The 22524-nt window shown below is 41.4% G+C and overlaps 1 protein-coding gene across 1 annotated transcript; it reads right to left on the reverse strand.

The window, feature by feature from the left end:
- Positions 1-12545: 12545 nt before the first annotated feature.
- Positions 12546-14742, reverse strand: LOC128567940 (zinc finger protein 160-like). Its single transcript, XM_053565556.1, has one exon. It carries the CDS (start codon positions 14640-14642, stop codon positions 13182-13184), a length of 1461 nt encoding a protein of 486 aa, XP_053421531.1. The 5' UTR covers positions 14643-14742; the 3' UTR covers positions 12546-13181.
- Between the last annotated feature and the right edge of the window lie 7782 nt (positions 14743-22524).

The following is a 22524-nucleotide window of genomic DNA, read 5'->3' on the forward strand; positions in this document are numbered from 1 at the left end:
AATCCTGTCCAAAATGATTTTGACCCAAGTTATCCATTCATTTTTCTTTCAATTCTTTTCCTTCTTGAAAGATGTCTCCTATCTATCTCGGTCCTTCAGTGGTGGGCATGAATCCTCTCTCATGCCCTCTAGCTGGCTGCTGTTGAGTGCGTGTGAGCACCTGCCTGCATGTGGTCTGGTGACGTTCTCTGGAGGTGCCTGGCCGGATCAAGCTGGTTCTGCCCCCCTGGGAGGAGGATGGTTTTCTCCCCACAGGGGCAGCAGTGCTCTGACTTAGAGAATTTAACATCCTGTCAGATGTTGGTTCTTCTGCTTCCTTTCCTGTTTCAACTGGAATGAATCACATTTGAAACATTTCCACCCTTTCAGTGACTTCATTAAATAACATACATTTTTCATTTATTATTTACTGCAACTAGCTTTAACCTCTCTCTTTTTCTTTTTAAAGGTAGTATAGTTATTTCTCTTATTATCTAGCTTCCCTCTATCTCTATACTTAGCTTCTTTGTAAAATGGATTGAAGCCTAGATGGGTTGACAGTCTTTGGGTAATTTCTAGAGACTCAGCAGTCACTAATGGAATGAAGAAAACTATGGTGGAAGAGTATAGATAGTTGACTAATAGTTCCTAAATATTTTTGATCAAGTTTCTCTTTAACTATATCCTCCCCCAAACCAAGCTACTTTTAGAGGGTTTCCAATACTGAGCTCTTCCTTAATATTTTATGACATTTCTTTGAAGTGGGACAAATGACTCAGGCTCTCTGTAATCTGTTGAATTTTGTCACTATGAGAGACTATGATCAATTAAAAATTCTACCCTCTCTGTCCTCATTCTCCCACCAGTCTAATAGATAAAGGGAGAGTCATCACAAAACAGCAGGGCTTTAAGACTACTACATTATGTGTTTGCTTTCTGGCTAGTTGGCAGCCACCTGCTGCTGCAAAACTATTTCAAAAGGGGAACTGGTCTTACTTCCCTTTTAAGCAAGAGTGGAAGCAGGAAAGTAGCCTCCATCATAATTTCTAACATAGTTGTCTCTGGTAAGTGCCCTTCCTCAGAGACTCTGGGCATAGACTGAATGTGTCAGAGCCCTCTCAAACTCCAGACTAATGTTCCAAACAAATGCCAGATTTCCTGGGATGGCTCCTGGGTCCACCGACATAGTGCATCTAAGATTGTCAGTCTGGGTAATCTTCCCTTTTTGGTGTTTACTTAAAGCGGAAGTGATGTTATCCAGATTCTGGGTGGGAATGAGCTCATGTCATGAGGTTTCATTCTAATGTTGTTTTCCCTCAGTAGTTTAGTGACATCAGGACCTGAAGGTGATGTATGGCTTTGATGACATTTCAAGGTGACTGCTATTTCTAGTCTTCCAGAATTATTGGGAAATCACTGGGAAATGAGGATACCAGGTAAAGTGGCAGGTCAATCTGCAGGTTATTCACAGCTGTGGGAAGATACCACAGAACTGTTACTAGTCTGCACTGAAAAGACTTCTCTATTGTTCTTTAAAAAAAGGTAGTTTACTTATGTATAAATGACTTCTTCGGGGTTTGAGCCTGAGTGGAGGAATGGTTGAATTCTATTTTGCAGCTAAGATTTTAGGCAGGAGAGTGTTTTTCATGAATGTCTCATGAATTGTTAATGGATGTTCTCTGACAAAAGCGTTCCATGGCCATGTGGGTTTGGGAAGTGCTGGGGAAGAATATGATGGAGTCACCAACAGGAGATTTACATTGCTCCTCATGGTTTGGATATATAAACACATATCTGTCTAAGTTGGCTTAGTTATCTAATTTAAGCTAAGTTTCACCTCTGAGAAACTGATGAAAACAACTAACCATGAACATCTTAGCAATCTTTCCACATGTCTGTTAAATGAATATTCCCTGAAGGATTTTATCCATTCATTTGTTTATCTGTTAATTTAACAAATATCTATTTTGTGTCTTCTCTGTGCCAACTCTTATGTTGACACCGCATCTTAAGGAAAAGGAGTGTGTTGCAGAGGTGAGCAGTTACCTCCCTGATTCCTTTAGATGTTGAGCACACAGCAACCAGCAACAAAAATCATGTTTCCTTTGCAGCTAGAAGTGCCATGTGACCAAGTTCTGGCCAATGGGATGGGCTTTGTGCAGAGACACCATTGGGCCTCTATGCAATGGCCTCGGTATGTACATGTCAGCAGCTGCCAAAATGAAGCCACATGTTTCAGATGTTTGAACAAGACAAAGAGCTGGGACTGTGAAACTGCAGAGTGCTGTAACAGCTTTGGATATTTGTAATGAGACTATATGTGAAAGAAATAAGCTTCTATTTATTCACATCACTTTTTTTTAATGGCAGCCATCAGCAGCATAACTAATCCAGAAAGGATTTCTGATGACCAGGCATTGTCATAAAACTAGGCAGATAAGACATGTCATTTAGGAGCTTTTTAAAGTCGAATGGTATATAATGACCATCTCAGATTATACAACATAGAAGGGGAACATTTGTAAGCTTCTTAATGTTCTCTTTCCCACATGTTGGAGGGGAAGAAATCAAAGAACCAAGGAACTGAAGCTTCTTTCAGCAATGGTGGAGAGAGGGGCACATTCTTTTCACTATGTTTGCCAATATACGTAGAGAAATGAGGCACCAGGTTTCCATAAAAAAGCTGAATTTTCCCAGTTGGTCCAGGACGTAAAGGAGCTTGGCATGGATTCAAAGGTTTTAAACTAATTAGCATTTATTTTTCTAATTTCTTCTATATGTCTTTGTAAAACAAATCTTGGCATAGTAAACTTCCTTTTACCAACGGGTTACTTCAGTCCATAAAGTGGGCATATGTAAACATACAAATGTATATTTAGATGTGGGTTATGCATAAAATGGCCTTTTCTTCCTAAATAAAGAAAAGAAAAAACTCAATTCATTACTGTATGTGACATTTTAGATCCAAGTAGACAAAAAGGACCATGTGAAAATGTGCTAAGCTTCCTCAGAGTTAGTTAACAAGATGTCAGTTTGTGAAAGAATTTTCATAATTAATGAACCAGTTCAATTTGCTCTGCCACTGGACTTTGATGAATATGCCGTGGAGTATTCCCACTGGGACTCTTTCCAGTTGGGCTGGGCGGCTCTTATGTCTATATCGTGTGCATGCACATGGATCAAAGTGCTGGTGTCTCGTACCTGCCACGGGGGCCAGGGGACAGCCTCGCAAACTCAATGACAATGCCTAAGATCCATGACCCAGGATGGACAAACCCTAGACCAACAAACATAAAATTAAAACCAAAGCTATTTGGTGAAAGGGTTGGACCACTCACCTGGCTACTTTATAAAGTCTTAGAAGGAGAATTTATGTAGCTATGTTCTCATTTGTTATACTGCCATGGATTTGGAGACTGAGTGAAATGACCTTAGGATCATCTTTAAACCATTTGATTAAAATTTGCTCCATTGTGAATCTAGTTTATGAGGATAAATTACTTGTATGACAAGTATCAGTCTCTGTCCAATCAGTACATTATTCTGTTTAGAAACCACTGTAAGTATTTCAAAGAAAAAGTTTAATAAAGAAAGGGTGTAGTGCATGATTTGAGAGGGATGGAAGAGCAATAAAATGGGGAGGCAAACTTATGTAAAGATTAGGACCTGGGAGAGGCCACTATCCCCGGGGCTTAACAAAGCTTAAGGGGGAGTGATGTTCACTGAGCTGCTAAGGTTGTTGCTATTAACCCAGAAGCTACACTTGCCAGACTTTGCTGCTGCCACTGCCATCTCCAGAGGCACCACTGGAAGGTGGAAAAAGTAGCATCTTTCTTAGTCCCATCTCCCAGTTTCCTCTTTGCGCCTCCCCTTGGTGGAACCTAATAAGAGCTGATTGGCAAGGTCATCTGGGAAATGTGGTTTCCAGGCATTTTGCTCCTGGGTCAGAAAGAAAGAAAAAGAAGAGGGATGTGGAGCTGAGAAACAAGAGACTCTAGTCAGCACCCAAGTGTTTCCCAGGACAGATCCTACGTACATTTGAAGCAGGTCCATAATACTTGATTAAATTAATTGATTGGGGGTGGGGGGAAATCTTTTATTGCTAGCCAAGATGTCACCTCTTTAAATCCATCTCTGTGAAATCATATGAAATTATAATCTAATATATACATACTATTCCAGAGTTGTGTGGATGCTAATGGGTATTAAATGTTCATGTTAATATTGATCCAGAGTAATTATCAACTGGCTTTATGTTCCATCCGGCTTATTATATTTGATAAAACAAGACCGAAACCATTGTCCCTGCTGTCCTTTCACCATGCCAATTCTGTCTTCTCCTAGTAACCAAAAACCATCAAATTTAAACAGAAAAGAGAGTGAAGAAATGAGAGGAAACTCAGCTTAACCACCTGTATCTCCCATTTCAGGTAAGAACCCAGATGGCCCTTTCTCTGGGCAAGTATAATCCCTAAGGCAACCCTAGCCCCCCAAAATACTTTGGAGAGATAGGAAATGTTACAAGGATGGATCTGTGTTTCCTGTTGGGCGTTTGATGGTCGATGGAAGTCAAGGACTTCAAGGAGTTAAAGAGGGCAGCCATAGACGCCCTTTGTTCCTCTTTATGGACCATCAATGGAAGCCAGTAATAAAAAGAAGCAAGTCTGTTGGTCACAGTGGCAATGTATAAATAGGACTGGGTAATTTTCTTTTATGAATTCATTGCTACCTCTTCACATGGGTCGAGGAGTATGTCTAGAGGGCATTTTCCTCCTTGGTTGGAGGTGACTTACCAGACTGGCAGTTAGCGTCATTACAAGCCTCATCACATACCTGGAGGATCCAGGCAGCCGCTTATTCCTGGGCAGCATGGGACAAGTGAAAGCAGCTGGGACTTCACTGCTAGGCCAGGGAACTGTAGACAAGTAGTCTGCTGGGGGAAAAGGCCCTTTGATCTCTGCACCAGACCGTAATTTCAGCAGAAGTGGAGTCGGCATGGTATTTTTTTATTGCTGTGGGATAGGCATTACCGACCTAAATGTGTAGGCGTTGCCAAGAGGAAGTAAAGCCGATTGTTAGCTTATCTGCATCTTAAGCCTTGTGCTGAAAAAGCCTCATGTTTTTCTTAAATGGAAATGATCTGGATAGTTAATAAAGGCAAATCATTTATTGTTTAACATTTGTAACCATGTGGCCAATTTCAGCCTTGTGCAGGATCTGGTGCTTGCCGGTCAACTTGAGTCTGGTAATGGCTATTTTCTTTTTGATACTTGGGACAGACTGCAAAAATTCAATTATTTTCTTTAAATGCAGTATGATGCTTGCCTTTCAATATCCATGGAAGATAATAATAGAGATAATAGACCCGTGCCCTTGGAATAGGTCATTGTACCCTTGAAAGTGCTTCTGGATTATTGTTAAGCCAAATTTGAAATAATAGAAAGGCTATTTATATAGAGAGGGGTCCAAGGAAGAAAGTGCGTCTGAATGAAAGGGATCTGCTCCTGTCCTTTGTCCTGGGTATAAGACAAGGATCTCATCACCCCGGCTGTTGCTCCTGTGGTCAGGATCTGTGGATGTTCCAGAACCTTCAGCAAATGTTAATGGACCCTGAAAAGGGACTTATCCATAAGTCTTCTTGGTTAAGCACCTAATTCAGCTCATTAGAATTTCCTGAATCATGGTGTTTATTTGAACTTAATAGTTATGGCCCCTGTAATTGGACAGGATGTAGGGTGTTGAGGGCAGCCACTGGTGTTTTGGTGTTCAACATGCACCAATAGGCTACTTATAAATACATGAAAAAAATGAATTCTCTGCTTATGGCCATTGATTGCCTGGTGGAATTCCCTTTTTTTCTGGTGTCTACAGGAAATGTCTTTCTTGCTTGTGTGTATGTCTGACAGGCCCGCCAGTTCTAAGTCGGCCACGGGAGGGGTTGGGTTCAGACATTCCATGTGACCTGTCAGGCAGATCAAAGCAGGGATTTCAGTGTTGACTACAAGGGGAAATGGTTAGTAATTAATAAAAGGATGTGGAATTGGTCATGTTGACTGAAAGAGCCCAGAACCTTGGCGAAAGGCTCCCAGAGGCTGCCAAGATAATGAGAGTGGCTGAGCTGGGTGAAGCTTGCAGGTGTTAATGCCACTGGGTGAGGGAGTGGCAGGGGTGGGGGAAAAGGTTTACAAGCTTGGACCGTCTCATCCAGGCCAAGGGCTCACTGATTTTAAGAGCCTCTTTAGCTGCTGCCATCATGTTGGTTTGTTTTTAAATGGAACTTTTAGGAGCCATTAGGGACATACAAAAACTTGATAATGATGTTTAATTCTGAGAGTCAGGCTGTGGTTTCTCATTTGCCATTTCTGGCTTTTCATTGCTTTATGTCAATATACTTTGTTTCCAGATTTAGGATCAAAGAAACCTTTCTCTTGCACTTGCTCATTTTTTTTTGCCCTGCATGAGGTCTAATGCACAGATGAAACCAAATCAACCCCCAGGGAATGTGTGAGCCTGCTGGTGTCTCTGTCACGGCTGTGCCACTGCGCACTTTTGGTAGCTTGGTGGTGGTGAGTAGCATGAGGGAAGGGGAGGTGGTGTGGACGACGGATGTTGGGAAAGAGGACGTTAGAGGTGAGTCACAGCTCAGCAAAGGACATGGTGAGTATGCCTCAGTTAGTCTCAGCTAAAAAAGTTGCGAGTTGTGAGATGCAGAAGGTCTGGATGCAGCTTTGTGCGCATTTGTATGTGTGTACTCTTGGGAGTTGGCAAACAAATCATGGAGCTCCAGATAAATTTTCCACTCATTGCTTAGGAGATTTCAGAGGTTTAAACTGCCTCACTGAGTTTTAAAGCCATTTTTGCAAGAGGATGGTGATATTTGGTCCCTTTTCTAATTTTTGTAAATATCTCAGGACCCACTGTCCTGAAGGGGTCAATTCCATTGGTTCTATCCAAGTGGCAGTGGAGTTTCCCAACTTCTGAATGATTTCTGCCTTTTCTTGTCCTCTTTCCTTCCCCTTCCAACCCTAACCAATCTCTTCTAAGGAGATCAGTGCCACAGGCAATATGGCAACAGGCGGGAAGGTGTGGAGGGCCACATGGGCAGCCACCACGGACTTCTCTGCCCCATCGTTGGTGGGTTACAGAGGAGTTTCTGACCTCAGAGCATATTTTAACTTTATGAGTCATCTTATATTTTTTGCACATTGAGAATGATTTGAGTAAATAAGAAAGATGTTAAAATGATAAGCACTCACGGGTACTTGTTTAAGTATTCTTTGGTCATCTGTGATTTCAAAACACAAAAATATCAGATATGGGATTGTGAGACTGACATGGAGAGTGATGACAAATGACTAACAGACAAATACGTGCTGGATGCCTTTAGGTCATTATGAACGGAATCCCACCTCCCACATATCAGTATCATTGGCCACATGATGCCTCATAGGAGCGCCCCAAACTCACTGGCTGAAAACTGGAGTGCACTGGTCTCTCACACGTCTGGGAGGTGCTGGGAGGGGCTGTTCTCGTGTCTCCCCTTTTCTACCTGGGGCTAACTGTGTGCTCTTCTGGTGACACAGAGGTACAGGAGGCAAATGGAAATACCAAAGGCCACTTAAAGCTGGGTGGACTGGCTCATTTTCCTTCCACACACATGCTATTGGGTAAAGCAAGTCAGCTAAGCTGAATGTCAAGGGACAGGAAGTCATTCTTGTCATGACAAGGCAGGGCAAAGTTGTGGGCTGAGAAAGGGGTTAAGATGGATCCAACCATCTGGACCACGGTCTCTTTCTCAGGGCTAATTTAGGGGAATTAGGGGCTTCTCCTAATTAGATTGAGGTTTGCGGGACCAGGAGGAGGCAGCCATGCAAAAACCTGGGGAGGACATTTCCAGGTAAGGAGAACAGCAGGTGTGAACATCTCAGGGAGTAACAACCTTTTCTAAAAACTCTGATTTCCAAAAGCTGCCTCCTATAACGTACCTGTACCTTCTTGTGTTTTGAAGGGAAACATTCTCTCCAAATTAGTGACAGCACTAGAAACGTTAACTTCAAACAGGATTGGTTATTTATCTATTCTTAAATAGACTTTATTTTATTTATTTACTTTTGAGACAGAATCTCACTCTGTTGCTCATGGTAGAGTGATGTGGCACCATAGCTCACAGCAAGTGATCCTCCTGCCTCAGGGCTTAAGTGACCCTCCAACCTCAGGCTCCCGTGTAGCTGGCATTACATGCACCCGGCACCATGCCCAGACAATTTTTCTGTTTTTAGTAGAGATGGGGGTCTTCCTCTTGCTCAGGCTGGTTTCCAACTCCTGAGCTCAAGCAATCCACCCACCTCGGCCTCCCAGAATGCTAGGATTGCAGGTGTGAGCCACCAAGCCTGGCCTAGACTTTACTTTTTAGAGAAGTCTTAGTTCATAGCAAAATTGAGAGGAAAGACAGAGATTTCCCATACTCATGCTGCCCCCGCACATGTACCACCTCCCCCATTATCACACCCCCACCCCCTCCAGAGGGGTGCATTTGTCACAATGAATGACCCTTCACTGACATATCATAATGACCCAGAGTCCATAGTTGATAATAGGAGTTACCTTCAGTGTTCTACATGCTGTGGGTTTGGATAAAGGTAGAATGACACCCATCCACCATCATAGACTCAAAGGAATAGGGCGCCGGCCCCCTTTGCCGGAGGTGGCAGGTTCAAACCCAGCCCCGGCCAAGAAACAAACAAAAAACAACAACAAAAAACACTGGTTAATTTCAAGTACAATGAAACCTTACAAAGGTCATTTACATAGCAAAAGAAGAACAAAGGAGAACAATCACTGCAGCTTTTCCCTCCCTTTTTCTTTCTTTAAGATCATAAAGGTCTTTGGTGGAAGGCAGGCTTTTATTAAGCAGGCATTTGTATCATAAACATGATTCCCAGACTAGCAGGAAAGTCCCAGCATTCTGAGTCACTCATGTTTGAATAGATGTTTTGTAAGGCTAAGCCTGTGCTTTCACAAATAAAGCATTGATGAACTAAACAGTTGCTTGAAATGAAATGGGAACATTTTATGATGTGCACTTGGCCTTTGGAAGACAGCACCATGATTTATAATAATTTTCTCCTTTTTAATCAATAAATCTGTATTCATAGTCAAGAAAACCTTCTGTCTTTTTGGCCACCCATCTGGTCAATGCCCAGTGTAGAGAAGACCTGTGATCTGCAAATAGAAAAACAATTTAACACAATTTCACATGAGAAAACAAAGTATTCATTTGGTAAATGCTAGATATGCAGCCTTGGCCCCTAGGCTATGGGGCTGCAGTGATGTTGTCTCCCATGATGACATCACTGTGCAAGGAAATGAGGAAGAACTTTGTGAAATACAATTTTTTTCAGGAGTAAGATCAATATGGTTTATGTTTTGTTCTGGGTTGCTGGTAACACAGCTGGGATGTTTTAATACATTTGTGGCACTTCAGTAATAGAAAGGTGTAGGAATGGAACTGGAGAGAGATCAGAGAGGGGCAGAGAATTAGGTATTTGATGTTCCAGGCTCTGATTTTTATTTATGAGAATTAAATACCTCATGTGGACTTTGACAGAGCAACGGCAACTGGTGGGAAACCTTAGCTATCTGCATGCAGTTGAACAGAGTGTAACTCAAAAAAAAAAAAAAAAAAGAAGAAGAAAATTTAGTTGATAGAGCTGGAGTTGGGCTGGGGACTCAGTGGGTACAAGAAATCAGAGAGACAAGAGAGGCTCCTTGTGGGAATGATGTCATACTACTTCAAATTATTTTAATGTCATGGGCTTTGAGTACCTCCTTCCTTCTCTCTCCACCACAAACTCTCTATTTTCTTAACCAGATGGTTCCCTGACTCAAGCTGTCCACATGGGCAAGGAGGCCCAACTCTGAGGACTGGATCCAGCTTCCTGTCCCAAGAGGCTGGGGAGGAGGAGAATCACATCTGAACATGGCTCCCTCGGTGTGGTGTGGGGGGAAGAATCTCTGAGATCTTTCTGTTGTTCAGTGGAATTTAATCATTCTCTGCTCTTGACTCTGAATGTTCTGGAGCTGGGTCTTGGATCTCATCTGCTCTCTAACTTGAGGCAGATCTTGTTAGAACAACCCTATGACTGTCATGCAGACTCCTGTCTGAACACTTTTGGGGATGGCTAAGTCAGTGCTTTAGGTGTCAGATCATTCTCTGATATTTCTAGGTCAGTTCAACACACACCATCATGGATTGTGGACAATGGATCATCTGGTGAGTTTTACACAGTCTTCACTGCTTGTGGCCCACCCTTGGTGGTTCCTATAGAATGGTTCTAGAGATGATGCTGTCTGGCATCAGTGCTGTGTAAACTTCTTCAGGTGATGCTGATGAGCACCTGAGGTTGGGCACAGGTGCTCTGGTGCTAGGAGATGCTTTTCTATTCAGATGGAGGCCAGCTTTTCTGCAGCTACCACCCAGGCACTCTGTTCTGTCCTCTGGAGCTCATTTCCTCTTTTATGTGACAGACTTTCAGACAGGTGGAGGTGATAACCTGTCCCCTTTTTTCTCCAGGCGAAGTCGCTCGTTTTGTCAAAAGGTACTGTTCTGATGTGGTTGTGTTTCCCTCGTCGTGCTGATCGTAAGCCTCACTGCCAGGATGCCGCTTAGAGTGTGTGTCTCCTCATGCTTTTGCTTCATTGTGGGATTGCTGTCAGCTAAATCCCCCCAATTTTCTCCCACTAAAAGCTTACAGCTTAGTCAGGGAGATAAGCGTGCCAGTAGACCAAAGCTTCCCCATCCTGTAATTATGAAACTATTTTTGAAAGTCTAAATGCAGGACTTTCATTTACCCTTGCTAAATTTCATCTCGTTGGGTTTAACCTATTTAATTCTGTCCTCCAAAAGTATTGAAAAATATTGCCAATTTGGTAAGAAATCTTTAGATCTTTACTTGTTACTAATAACAATAATCATGTCCTCTATTTGCTGACTGTGAGCACTTTATTGGCTGGAATCACCAGCAGATTGGATTGAAAGAGACAGAGATAGAGCCCCAAACTCTATGGGCAGGAAATAGAAGCCCCTAAAATGCACAACTCAGTGTTCTTATATAAAAGGAAGGGTACTCAGGGGCAGAAACAAGAGCCCAGAGGGTACAACCAAGAGCCCTGGAGGGCACTGAGCTCCAGAAAGGCATTTGTAATGTCCAGGCAGCTGGCCGGAGAGAGCATTGGACCCTGCAGGCCGTGTGGCTCTTCCCCCGCCCTTTTAATGAGAGTGTCTACTGTGGTTGTCCCGTGCCTGTTCCACTGTTGTATGTGGAGTGTGTGTGTGGGAGGGGTGGAGGACTAAAAATAATTTGTCTCTTTAGTGCATAGACTGCAGACGGTGACAAGGAGTACTCAATGTATTGTGCCCAAAGAGACACGCTCAGGAAGCTTCATGATTGAGAGGGATGGAACTTTTGGGGGGCAGTTCTATGGAGGCACAAGTGCATTTTGCACGTGTGTAGGATGTCAATAATTTGTGTTCAGAGGCAGCCCGGGTCTGAGCTCTGTAACTGCTTGACCACTAGAATATGGAGAAGTGACAGGGTGGTAGTTTCCAGGGCTCAGGCATAAGAAACTGGCATCTTCTACTTCCTACCTCTTGAGAGACTTATTCTTGGAATCCAGCCACCATGCTGAGAGGAAGCCCACGCGGCTGTGTGTGTGTGTGTGGGGGGGATCCAACACCCAGAACAACTTGCCAGCCACCTGAGGGAGCCACCTTGGGAGGCTCCCGAACCTTCAGCGCAGTCACGCTACCCGTCCCATGTCCTTGCTTATAACAGGGGAGCAGTGGTGAGCTGTCCCTGGGAAGCTCTGCTCAAAGTCAGATTCATATGCACAGCAATGTTGTTTTAAGCTACTAACTTTAGAGGGTTTATTCTGAAGCCATAGCAGTACTGGGCATGGTACTAGCAACTTTTCATACATTTTATTATTTAATCCTCCACATGAGCCTATGACATAGGGATCATTTTCTCCTCTTGATAGACAAGAAAACTAAGGTTGAATGAGTTTAAGTGACGTGCCTAAGTTCATAAAAGTTGTCAGTGGAGAGGATGGGGTCCAAACTGGGCGATGTGTTATTGTTTAAACCTCTAAAGTGTTGGGCAGGACAGGGCTGAGGGCAAGGGAAGCCACTCCCACATTTATCTGATGTCTGTGCAATTTTTCTGTGAAGGGAAAAATAATACATAGTTCACCCTAAAGTGATAACTTAGAGGAAGAGAAAGACATGGAAATAAATAAATATAGTATGCTATAATGTGTGCCCAAAGTGTTGTATATTACATTCTCTGAGAGCCAAAAAGCGGGGAGGGGGGTTTGGGGGGAGGGACTGCAACTGCATTTCTGGTTCTTTCTCTGCAGAGATATATAGATTGCACTTGTATATGTGTTTTAATAAAAAAACAGTAGTTTACTATAATTAGTCTGTGATTTAACTTTTCCTACCACAAACATATGGGCCCAATGTTTTATTTTTTTATTTATTTATTTTTTTGAATGTTCAAAAAACTCACGTCACAATTACACCTAATGTCTGCCATTGAATACATTTGAAAGGTTGCCCTCTTCCATGGATTAACTGATGGTTTATCTTTATATGACAACTAAAGACTTTGCTGCATTCATCACAATTGGAAAGCTTCCTTCTAGTGTGAATTACTGAATGCACTCCGAAGCTTTAATTCTGAGAAAATGCCTTTCTACGTTAATCACATTGTCCTATTAACAAGTTGTTTCTCCAGAATGAAATCTCTGATGATGTTCAAGGTAGGAATTGTCACTGAAAACCTTGCCATGCATGTTTTATCTACTATATTTGAAAGGTTTCTCTAGTCATGGAGAACACTAAAGGTAACGGCCAGACTCGAGTTACATTCGTAAGGTTTCTTTGTAGTAGGAACTCTCCAATGATGATGTGCTAAGCATGAGTTTAGACTGAAAACCTTTCCACATTCATTACATTTATAAGGTTTCTTTCCAGTAAGAATTCTCCGATTATATATAAGATATGAATTTTGACTGAAGATCTTGCCATATTCATCATTCCTGTAAGGTTTCTCTCCAGTATGAATTCTCTAATGATTTGCAAGGTGAATTCTGACTGAACACCCTGCCATATTCATTTATAATGAATGAATTATGAATTATTAGATGTCATGCAAGGCGTGAATTGCGACTGAAGACCTTTCCACATTCATAACATTTGCAAGATTTCTCTCACCATGAATTCTCCAGTGCTTTCCTAAGGATGACTTGCTACTGAACATTTTGCCACATTCATTACATTTGTAAGGTTTTTCTCCAGTGTGAATTCTCTGATGTTTTGCAAGGTGTGAACTACGATTAAATACCTTTCCACATTCATTACATTTGTAAGGTTTCTCTCCAGTATGAATCCTCCAGTGATGTGCTAGGGATGACTTCTGACTGAACATGTTGCCACAATTGTTACATTTGTAATGTTTTTCTCCAGTGTGAATTCTGGCATGTCGTGCAAGTCCCGTACAGTCACAGAATACCTTTCCACACTCTTTACATTTGTAAGGTTTCTCTCCAGTGTGAATTCTCCAATGTCGTCCAAGTATTGAACTTGTGCGGAATAGCTTTCCACATTCATTACATTTGTAAGGTTTCTCACCTGTGTGAATTCTTTGATGCTGTGCAAGGGCTGAACTTTCATGGAATACCTTTCCACATTCATTACATTTGTAAGGTTTCTCTCCAGTGTGGATTTTCTGATGCCGTGCAAGCCGTGAAATATAATTGAAGACCTTGCCACATTCATTACACTTGTAAGTTTTCTTTACAGTGTGGAATCTTTGATGACTTCCAAGGCTTGATTTTTTGTTGAACACCTTGGCATATATATCACATTTAAATCGATTCTCTTCGTCATGCATTATTTGATCAATATTGATATGCAACCCTTGATTAAAGGACTTCTCCCACGCCGTACATTTGTGATGTTCTGTCACTATCTGTGGTTTCTGTCTTTGTGGGAATAAATCCATAAGTTCATACTCATGTTCATGAGAAAGGTAGGGTTTCATAGTAGAAGGAATTCTGTGGGATGGGGAAACCAAGAAATCACTGTTGACAGATGGCTCCATGGGATGACATTCATAAATTTTCTCTTCAATCTTAAATAGCTGCAGTTCTGATAGATGTGACTGGGTGTTCAATCCCACCTGATTATTAAGAAGCTTGTTTCCTGAACCCCTCCAATCATGTTGATCTCTTTTTCCAGTGAGATTTCCCTGAGGGGTCATACAGACTCCACTGCAATGTCTTTCATCATCTCTCCACTGACTCTTAAACTTATGTATATTCTTCTGGATTTCCCTAAAGCAAAAGCCTTCAATGTTATGGTTTTCATTCCTTTCCAACATCATGGTGGGGGATATTTCTTCTATACTACCACCCTCTTCAGGTGGCAATTCATTTATCACACATATAGGAGAGATACCCAGGGAGACCAGGTTCCTATAGTTCTCCAACATCACGTCCCTGTATAAAGCCCTCTGAGCAGGGTCCAGGCACGTCCACTCCTCCTGAGAGAATTCTATGGCCACATCCCTGAATGTCAAAGGGTTCTGAGTAAGAGCCATTTCTGAATCCTTTTCTTTCCTCTTCTGGGCTTATTCTTCTGTAACTGAGTTCTTTAGAAGTCAATCAGGATGGCATCTGTTCCAGTCAGCGGCTTCCTGTTTGCGGGGCGGGCCCAATGTTTTAAATGGATGACCACAATTTATTAAACTACTTTCCCATGATATGTTTTTTTTTTTTTTGTTTTTCACTATTGCAACACAGTATTGCATCAGTATCTTTACATATACCACACAAATATGTATTTCTTTAGGAATTCTTTTTTTCCATTTTATTTATTTATTTTTTTTATTGTTAAATCATAGCTGTGCACATTAGTGCAATCAAGGGGTACAAGGTGCTGGTTTCATATACAATCTGAAATATTCTTTTCAAACTGTTCAATGTAGCCTTCATTGCATTTTCTTAGTTATTGTATGTAGACATTTGTATTCTGCATTTAGTGAGTTTCACCTGTACCCCTTCTAAGATGCACCATAGGTGTGGCCCTACCCATTAACCTCCTTCCACCCTAACCTCCCCCTTCCCTTCCCCTTCCTTGGCCCTTTCCCCATATTCTTGTGCTATAGTTGGGTTATAGCCTTCATGTGAAAGCTATAAATTAGCTTCACAGTAGGGCTGAGTAAATTAAATACTTTTTATTCCATTCCTGAGATACTTTGCTAAGAAGAATATGTTCCAGCTCCATCCATGTAAACATGAAAGAGGTAAAGTCTCCATCTTTCTTTAAGGCTGCATAATATTCCATGGTATACATGTGCCACAATTTGCTAGTCCATTCGTGGGTCGATGGTCACTTGGGCTTCTTCCATGACTTAGCAATTGTGAATTGGGCTGCAATAAACATTCTGGTACAGATGTCTTTGTTATGATGTGATTTTTGGTCTTCTGGGTATAAACCTAGTAAAGTAAATTCTTTTGTTTTCAATTTCATTTAATTCTGCTCTTATTTTGTTTATTTCTTTTCTTCTGCTGGGTTTGAGGTTGGAATGTTCTTCCTTCTCCAGTTGCTTGAGATGTCCCATTAAGTTATTAACTTCCTCTCTTTCCGTTTTCTTGAGGAAGGCTTGCAGTGTTATAAATTTCCCTCTTAGGACTGCCTTTGCGGTATCCCAGAGATTCTGATAACTTGTGTCTTCATTGTTGTTTTGTTCCAAAAATTTGGTGATTTCCTTCTTAATCTCATCTATAACCCATCTATCCTTCAGCATAAGGTTGTTTAGCTTCCATGTTTTTGTATGGGTATGCAGATTCCTGTTGTTATTGAGTTCAACTTTTATTGCATGGTGTTCTGAGAAGATGCAAGGAGTAATTTCTATTTCTTTAAATTTGCTGAGGTTAGATTTGTGGCCTAGGATGTGGTCGATTTTTGAGTATGTTCCATGGGCTGATGAGAAGAATGTGTATTCAGTTTTGTTGGGATGAAATGTTCTGTAGCTGTCTGTTAAGTCCAGATGTTGAATGGTTAAATTTAAATCTAAAATTTCTTTGCTCAGCTTCTTTTTTGAGGATCTATCCAGCACTGCTAAAGGGGTGTTAAAATCTCCAACTACTATGGAACTGGAGGAAATCAAGTTGCTCATGTCTGTTAGAGTTTCTCTTATTTATTTATTTATTTATTTTTGTAGAGACAGAGTCTCACTTTATTACCCTCGGTAGAGTGCCGTGGCCTCACACAGCTCACAGCAACCTCCAACTCCTGGGCCCAAGCGATTCTCCTGCCTCAGCCTCCCAAGTAGCTGGGACTACAGGTGCCCGCTACAACGCCTGGCTATTTTTTGTTTGCAGTTTGGCTGGGGCCGGGTTTGAACCCGTCACCCTCGGTATATGGGGCTGGCACCTTACCAACTGAGCCACAGGTGCCGCACTGTTAGAGTTTCTCTTATAAATTGAGGTGCATTCTGGTTGGGTGCATAAATATTAATAATTGAAATCTCATCATATTGAGTATTAGCTTTAAGAAATATGAAGTGTCCATCCTTATCCTTCCTTATTTCGGTTGGTTTAAAGCCTATTGCGTCTGTGAATAAGATTGCAACGCCTGCTTTTTTCTGCTTTCCATTTGCCTGGAGTAGAGATGACCATCCCTTCACCTTGAGTCTATATTTGTCTTTTAATGTAAGATGCAATTCTTGTATGCAGCAGATATCTGGCTTGAGTTTTTGTATCCAGTCAGCCAACCTTTGCCTCTTTAGAGGACAATTTAAACCATTCACATTAATTGAGAATATTGATAAGCCTTTCGAGTGTTTGGTGGACATTTTTAATCCTTTTGTGACTGTGGAAGTTGGAATTTGATCAAAATTTTCTGGGTGGGTTTACTTTTGTGGTGGTGGGTTATGCTGGTCTTTATGAAGGATAGGTGTGAGAATATCCTGGAGAGCTGGTTTAGTTATGGCAAATTTCTTCAACATGTGACTGTCATTAAAGTATTTAATTTTCCGACATAAATGAAACTCAGTTTAGTGGGGTACAGGATCCTGGGTTGAAAGTTATTTTGTTTTAGGAGATTAAAAGTCGATGACCATCCTCTTCTAGCTTGAAAGGTTTCTGGTAAAGGCCCCTCCCCTCCCCCTCAGGTCTGGGGAAGATCATGGTTTTCCACTGTCACTAGCTCTGAGAGCTTCATTATCCCCATGGCTCCTGCAGCCCTGTTCTTGAAACAGTCGATTTGTGAATTTCTCTTTGGCCAAACCTTCAAAGGTGCCATCTCCTGTGCTTTCTCGTGTGGCTCCTCCATATTCCCTCAGGGCTTCCTTTTCTGTCGTATCTGTTAGACACCTCTCGTTGGCTGTATGAAACAATCCAAGTGTTTTGTAGCCCGATGAGGATTCGTTTCTCTCTTAATTGCTCTTTAGCTCCCTCTTTACATCTTGGGTCACTGTTCTCTTTTCAGGGCTCCTCAGAGCTCTTAATTGGTTGTTTTGCTTTTAGAAAGGAGAGAATGAGGAGTTTTGCACTGCACTGCCCTGTGGAAGGGGGACATTGCAACTCTATCCATTGGTTATAAACTAGTTCCATGCTCTCAACCTAACTGTAAAGGAACCTGGCAACTGTAGTCTTCCCGTGTGTGCAGGGAAAGGAAGATGGGCCCAGCGGGCATCTAACCACTTTCTGCCTCAGCGGCAGGTGGAACGATGCGTCTGTGGCCTGAGCGCCCCCGTCCTTCATTTCAGCTGGTGCCCTGTGCTGTGCTTGGCCGCTGCTCGGTTCGAAGGTGAAGTGATGTTGTCAACCCCTGATTGTTACTGCACATGCGCCTTCTTGCTCCTCGGATCCCTCAGCGAAACTTGGGGTTCTGCGCACCAGCTGCTGTCTGTGGCCGGACTCTCTGCACACGTGTCTCGCTATGGTTTTCTCCAGCAAGATGATCCTGCCTGCTTTATGTCTTGTGCTTTTTGTCTAAAAAATTCTGGTTAATGTCAGATACTGTTCCTTGTTTGGAACAGTTCTTATGGTTTCAGAATTTTTTTTTTTGTTTTTTGAGTCTTACTTCGTCACCCAGCTAGAATGCAGTGGCATCATTTAGGTGCTCACTACATCCTCAGACTCCTAGGCTCAAGTCATCCTCCTGAGTCGTTGAGACTACAGGTGCCCACCATCACGCCTTGCTAGTTTTTCTGTTTCCTCCTACAGATGGGGTCTTGTTCTTGCTCTTGCTCAGGCTGGTCTTGAACTCCTGAGCTCAAGCAGTCTACCGGCCTCGGCCTCCCCCAGTGCTAGGATTACAGGCATTGAGTCACGGCACCTGCCATGGTTTCAGTACTTTAAAAACCATCTCTTCTGTCATTCCCAAGGATGTGTTAAAGAGGTGGAACAGGAGAGGAACTAAGTGAACATATTCAGTTTGCCATCTTGTTCCACTGTCTTCACCTTTTCATGAAATAGATTATAGAGTGGCTGGCTGGGGAGTGGTGCAGTATGACGTGTGAAGAGGTCAAAAAAAGAAAAATTAAGTCACAGGCTATCATGATAGACATGTATTTATACCAAAGTGGTGATTAATGATTCTGTACTCTCACATTATCTGCATTATTATTTCTAGATCTAGATAATGCAATTTATAACAGACACAGACAAACCAAAATTTATCAAGTGGCGTGCATCTATGGTGAGGATTGCTCTGGAAAACAGTCAGTCCCTGGGTAACTGTAGAAGCAACCAGGAATTTTCTACCTAGAGAGTAAAATGCAAAGTTGAATGGAGATGTAGACTTGTCAAAATATCCAGATTTTATGATAGCTGTTTGTTAACTTGCTATACATTATAAGGAGCTTGACATTAAGTACTGTGATCTATTCTGTGAATACCCTCCCTCCTCTTAAATATCGAGGCAATATTTGCCTAACTCTGTTTCTAAATATTTCTCCTTGTTCTCTAAGGTGATCAACAGTGACTGATAATCTGGTACATCCGGAACACTTTGTACTATTTTCTTTTTCTTGGGGGTTTGGAAGTTCTAGTGACAATCACAATAGTGACAATCTACTCTTTTGAAAATAACCTCTTAAATTATGATCTGCCACAGGAAAGAGTGTAGAATTTTGCTCAGGAGAACAAGTTGCAAATAGGAAGCAGTGAACACGTCCTCTGGAGAACAACCAAATGATGTTGTTTTGTCGCACTGTATCTTTCTAATAGCAGTGGCTGGATGAAAGAATGTATGGCTGGACTTCCTTATCAGGCGTGATGTTAGAGGAAAGATTGTAGTAAGTTAGTCTTTCTTTGCACATTCATTTATCTGTTCATCCATTTATTCGTCCTTGCAAGAAATGTGTTCACTTTATGGGCACTAGGAATATAGCAGTGGACTGGAACCTTGCATTTGTTTAGGGGAAATACAATAAACGAACTGACAATCATAGAGATAAACATGGCAAAGAAAGTTTACGCTGAGTCAACCAGTCCGGAGTCAAAATGCCAACCAGAGCCTCTGATTGGCCTTGATGGGACCAGCCTTCCAAGTGGGACGATGGCATTTTCAGCTTCTGTATTGATAAACTTTCATCATGGATGGTAGGTGTGGGAAGAAGTCCCCAAACGTGCAAAGGAGGTTAAGATGCTGGACAGCCCAAACTGGAAAAATTGGTCAGTACAACATCCAATGACTTACGTAATCCTCCATGTAAATTGGTGCCAATCCAACCTAGTTACAGGGCCCAGGCCTGCAGCCTAGTTTCCAGAACTGTTTTTCCAGTGTCTTCTATTTGGTTAACATTGCGAAAGGAAACTATTTACAATTTTGCTTTTAACAATGTTCTAGCTGAGGGTTAGAATGAAAATATTTTGCCGGGGCGTGTTCTGTGATCCAAGCTCCCTATTTTCACTACACATACAACCCAATAGGTATCTGAAAAATTTATAACATGAATATTTTGAAGAAGTCTAGCCTGAGCTGTGTTTCAGGTTCTGGGGGCATTTTGGAAAGACATTTAGAAGATAAAGACACTGTCTCTGTGCTCTTAGGTAACCACATTATGGCTGAAGGCCCAGGTGTCGGTGAAGCCAGAGATGGGCAAGACAGGGATTCTGTAAGTGAGCAAACAGACCATTTTTATTTCTATGATGATGCATTGTCTTTTGTTAAAACAAATAAGATTTTATTTTTTTGATTTTAGGCAGCAGTGTACTTCAACACTGAACGAGCCTGCACCCTTGCTCTGAAAGTTGAAATAAGAAAGTCCTAGTATACAACACAATTAAATTTAACAGGGTCAAAATATCTTAGGACAAAAATGTTTATGCTCCAAATTATAAGTAGGATCACTATGAATGAATCTGTTAGTTGTTGAGAGGAATGGAGTGGAGCAGTTCAGAGTTGAAGCCCAAGTACAACAGTGCTTGGGTTTGCGTCTTTGATTTGCCACCTAAAAGATTTTGAGTAAGGTCTTTAACTTCTGGGTTCCGTGGTTATCTAGGATGCAAAACAGTAAAACTTCACTAGATTGTTGAGCATTTAAGTGGGTTAATATATCTAAGATGAGTACAATATAAAATATAAATGCTCAGTAAATATTAGCAGTTTTTATTTGTAGTGATAATAATCTTGCCTCACCAATGAATGTCAGAAAGATAGCCAAGATTAATTCTTAGCAGGGCTTCTTTAGGACTGAGAAAGATAATTATGAATTACTTCCATCCAGTGGGTCAATGCATTCTGTTTCCTGGGGGACATTATCCCCTGGTTTATTTGGGGGGCATTAATATTCATCAGATCAGAGGTTCTTGGGGAGCTGTACAACACTGCATTTAGTAGCGATTGGTGACTGCCCATGTTGGTCTTCAAAAATCTTCTAATTTCCGATCTCTCCTTGCATCTTCAGAGCATGGTCTTGGCCATTGCATTGAGTTTGTTATCAGGACCTGAGTAAATGTCAAGTGAGACGGATCCAAGACCAGTTCAGTATCTGTTGTGTGCACTCTGTGAGAGCAACAGAGCAAGTAGTTGGGTTCTTAACTTTATATTATCAAAAATACCTTAAAAGTTAACTATACACCTGTGTTTCCAGAAGCCAAAAGCAAATGGATCTGATTTTATTTAGGAAAAAAGACAGATAACCTGCAATTCTGCCACTGGTCAGTACTCTTAACCTCAAAGAGCATTTGATGGGGACTGTGAGTGTGAGTGCTGGTTTAAGACACATACGTGCTAATCATTACCAGATTCAACAATGCACCAGAACCTCACCTCCTCCTACTTCAGCTCTGGAAAAACTGAATCCCAAATGGTATGATGTGAAATTATGCCTTGAACATTTATTATTTTATAGACACAGGCAGAATTGTCTCCAAAGCAGTCCCATTAGGCCAGGTTCTCTTAATTTGTGGTCTATAGACCACCTGAGTGTCTAGTTAAAAATTTCCATCTGGGGTGGAAAGTACCCCCAAGACTCTCATGATTTTAAATGGCATCAACATATTTACTAAATTAGGACAACTGTTATCCATAGTGCTAACTTTAAGAAATTGATGGCACAGCACAAATATACTAGTTTTCCCTTTTAGACCTTTTCATTTGTGCCATCTATAGATGTATTTGAACTTGTTTTTGTATGTTTTTTAATTTTTAAGTAATTGATTCCAACAGGCCACTACTACTTCTGTCTCTTCCTCCTTTTTTTAACTTAATTTTTTATTAAATTATAACTGTATACATTTATGGGGTATAATGTGATGATTTGATATACAATGTGGAATGCTTAAATCAAACTAATTAATATAACCATAACCTCATTTACTTATTTTTATGGTGCAACATTTATAATATACTCTTAATTGTTTTGAAATGTACAAAACATTGCACTATGTACATTAGGTGAGATCCAGCCAAATACCCTCCCTCCACTTGCCCTTCCCTCTCCCCTCCCCCTTTTCATTCTAGACTATCTTTGTATTTTATCATTTGTATGAATGTGTGTTTATATATTGGTTTCATAATAGTATTGAGTGCATTGGATCCTTTTTCTCATTCTTGAGATCTTTACTAAGAAGAATATGTCTTAGCTCCATCCAGGTAAACATAAAAGATGTAAAGTCTCCCTCTTTTTTATGACTGCATAGTATTCTATGGTGTACATATACCACAATTTGTTTATCCATTCATGGGTTGATGGGCATTTAGGCTGCTTGTGTCACTGCACTTCTGAGGATTGGGAACATAACTCACATCAAGTTTCCAGCCATGAATAATGGCCCTCAGAGATATTGACACCCTAATCTCCCTAATCTCCAAAACCTGTGAATGTGTTATTTTGCATCGCAGAAAGGACTTTGTGAATGAGATTAATTTAAAGATTGTGAGGTGGACTCAATGTAATCATGAAGGTGCTAATAAGTGAAAGTGGGAAGATGACTCATCAGAGGGAGATCTGACGATGCTCCTCT

The sequence above is a fragment of the Nycticebus coucang genome, chromosome 16 (assembly GCF_027406575.1).
Source record: "Nycticebus coucang isolate mNycCou1 chromosome 16, mNycCou1.pri, whole genome shotgun sequence".
NCBI classification, from domain to species: domain Eukaryota; kingdom Metazoa; phylum Chordata; class Mammalia; order Primates; family Lorisidae; genus Nycticebus; species Nycticebus coucang.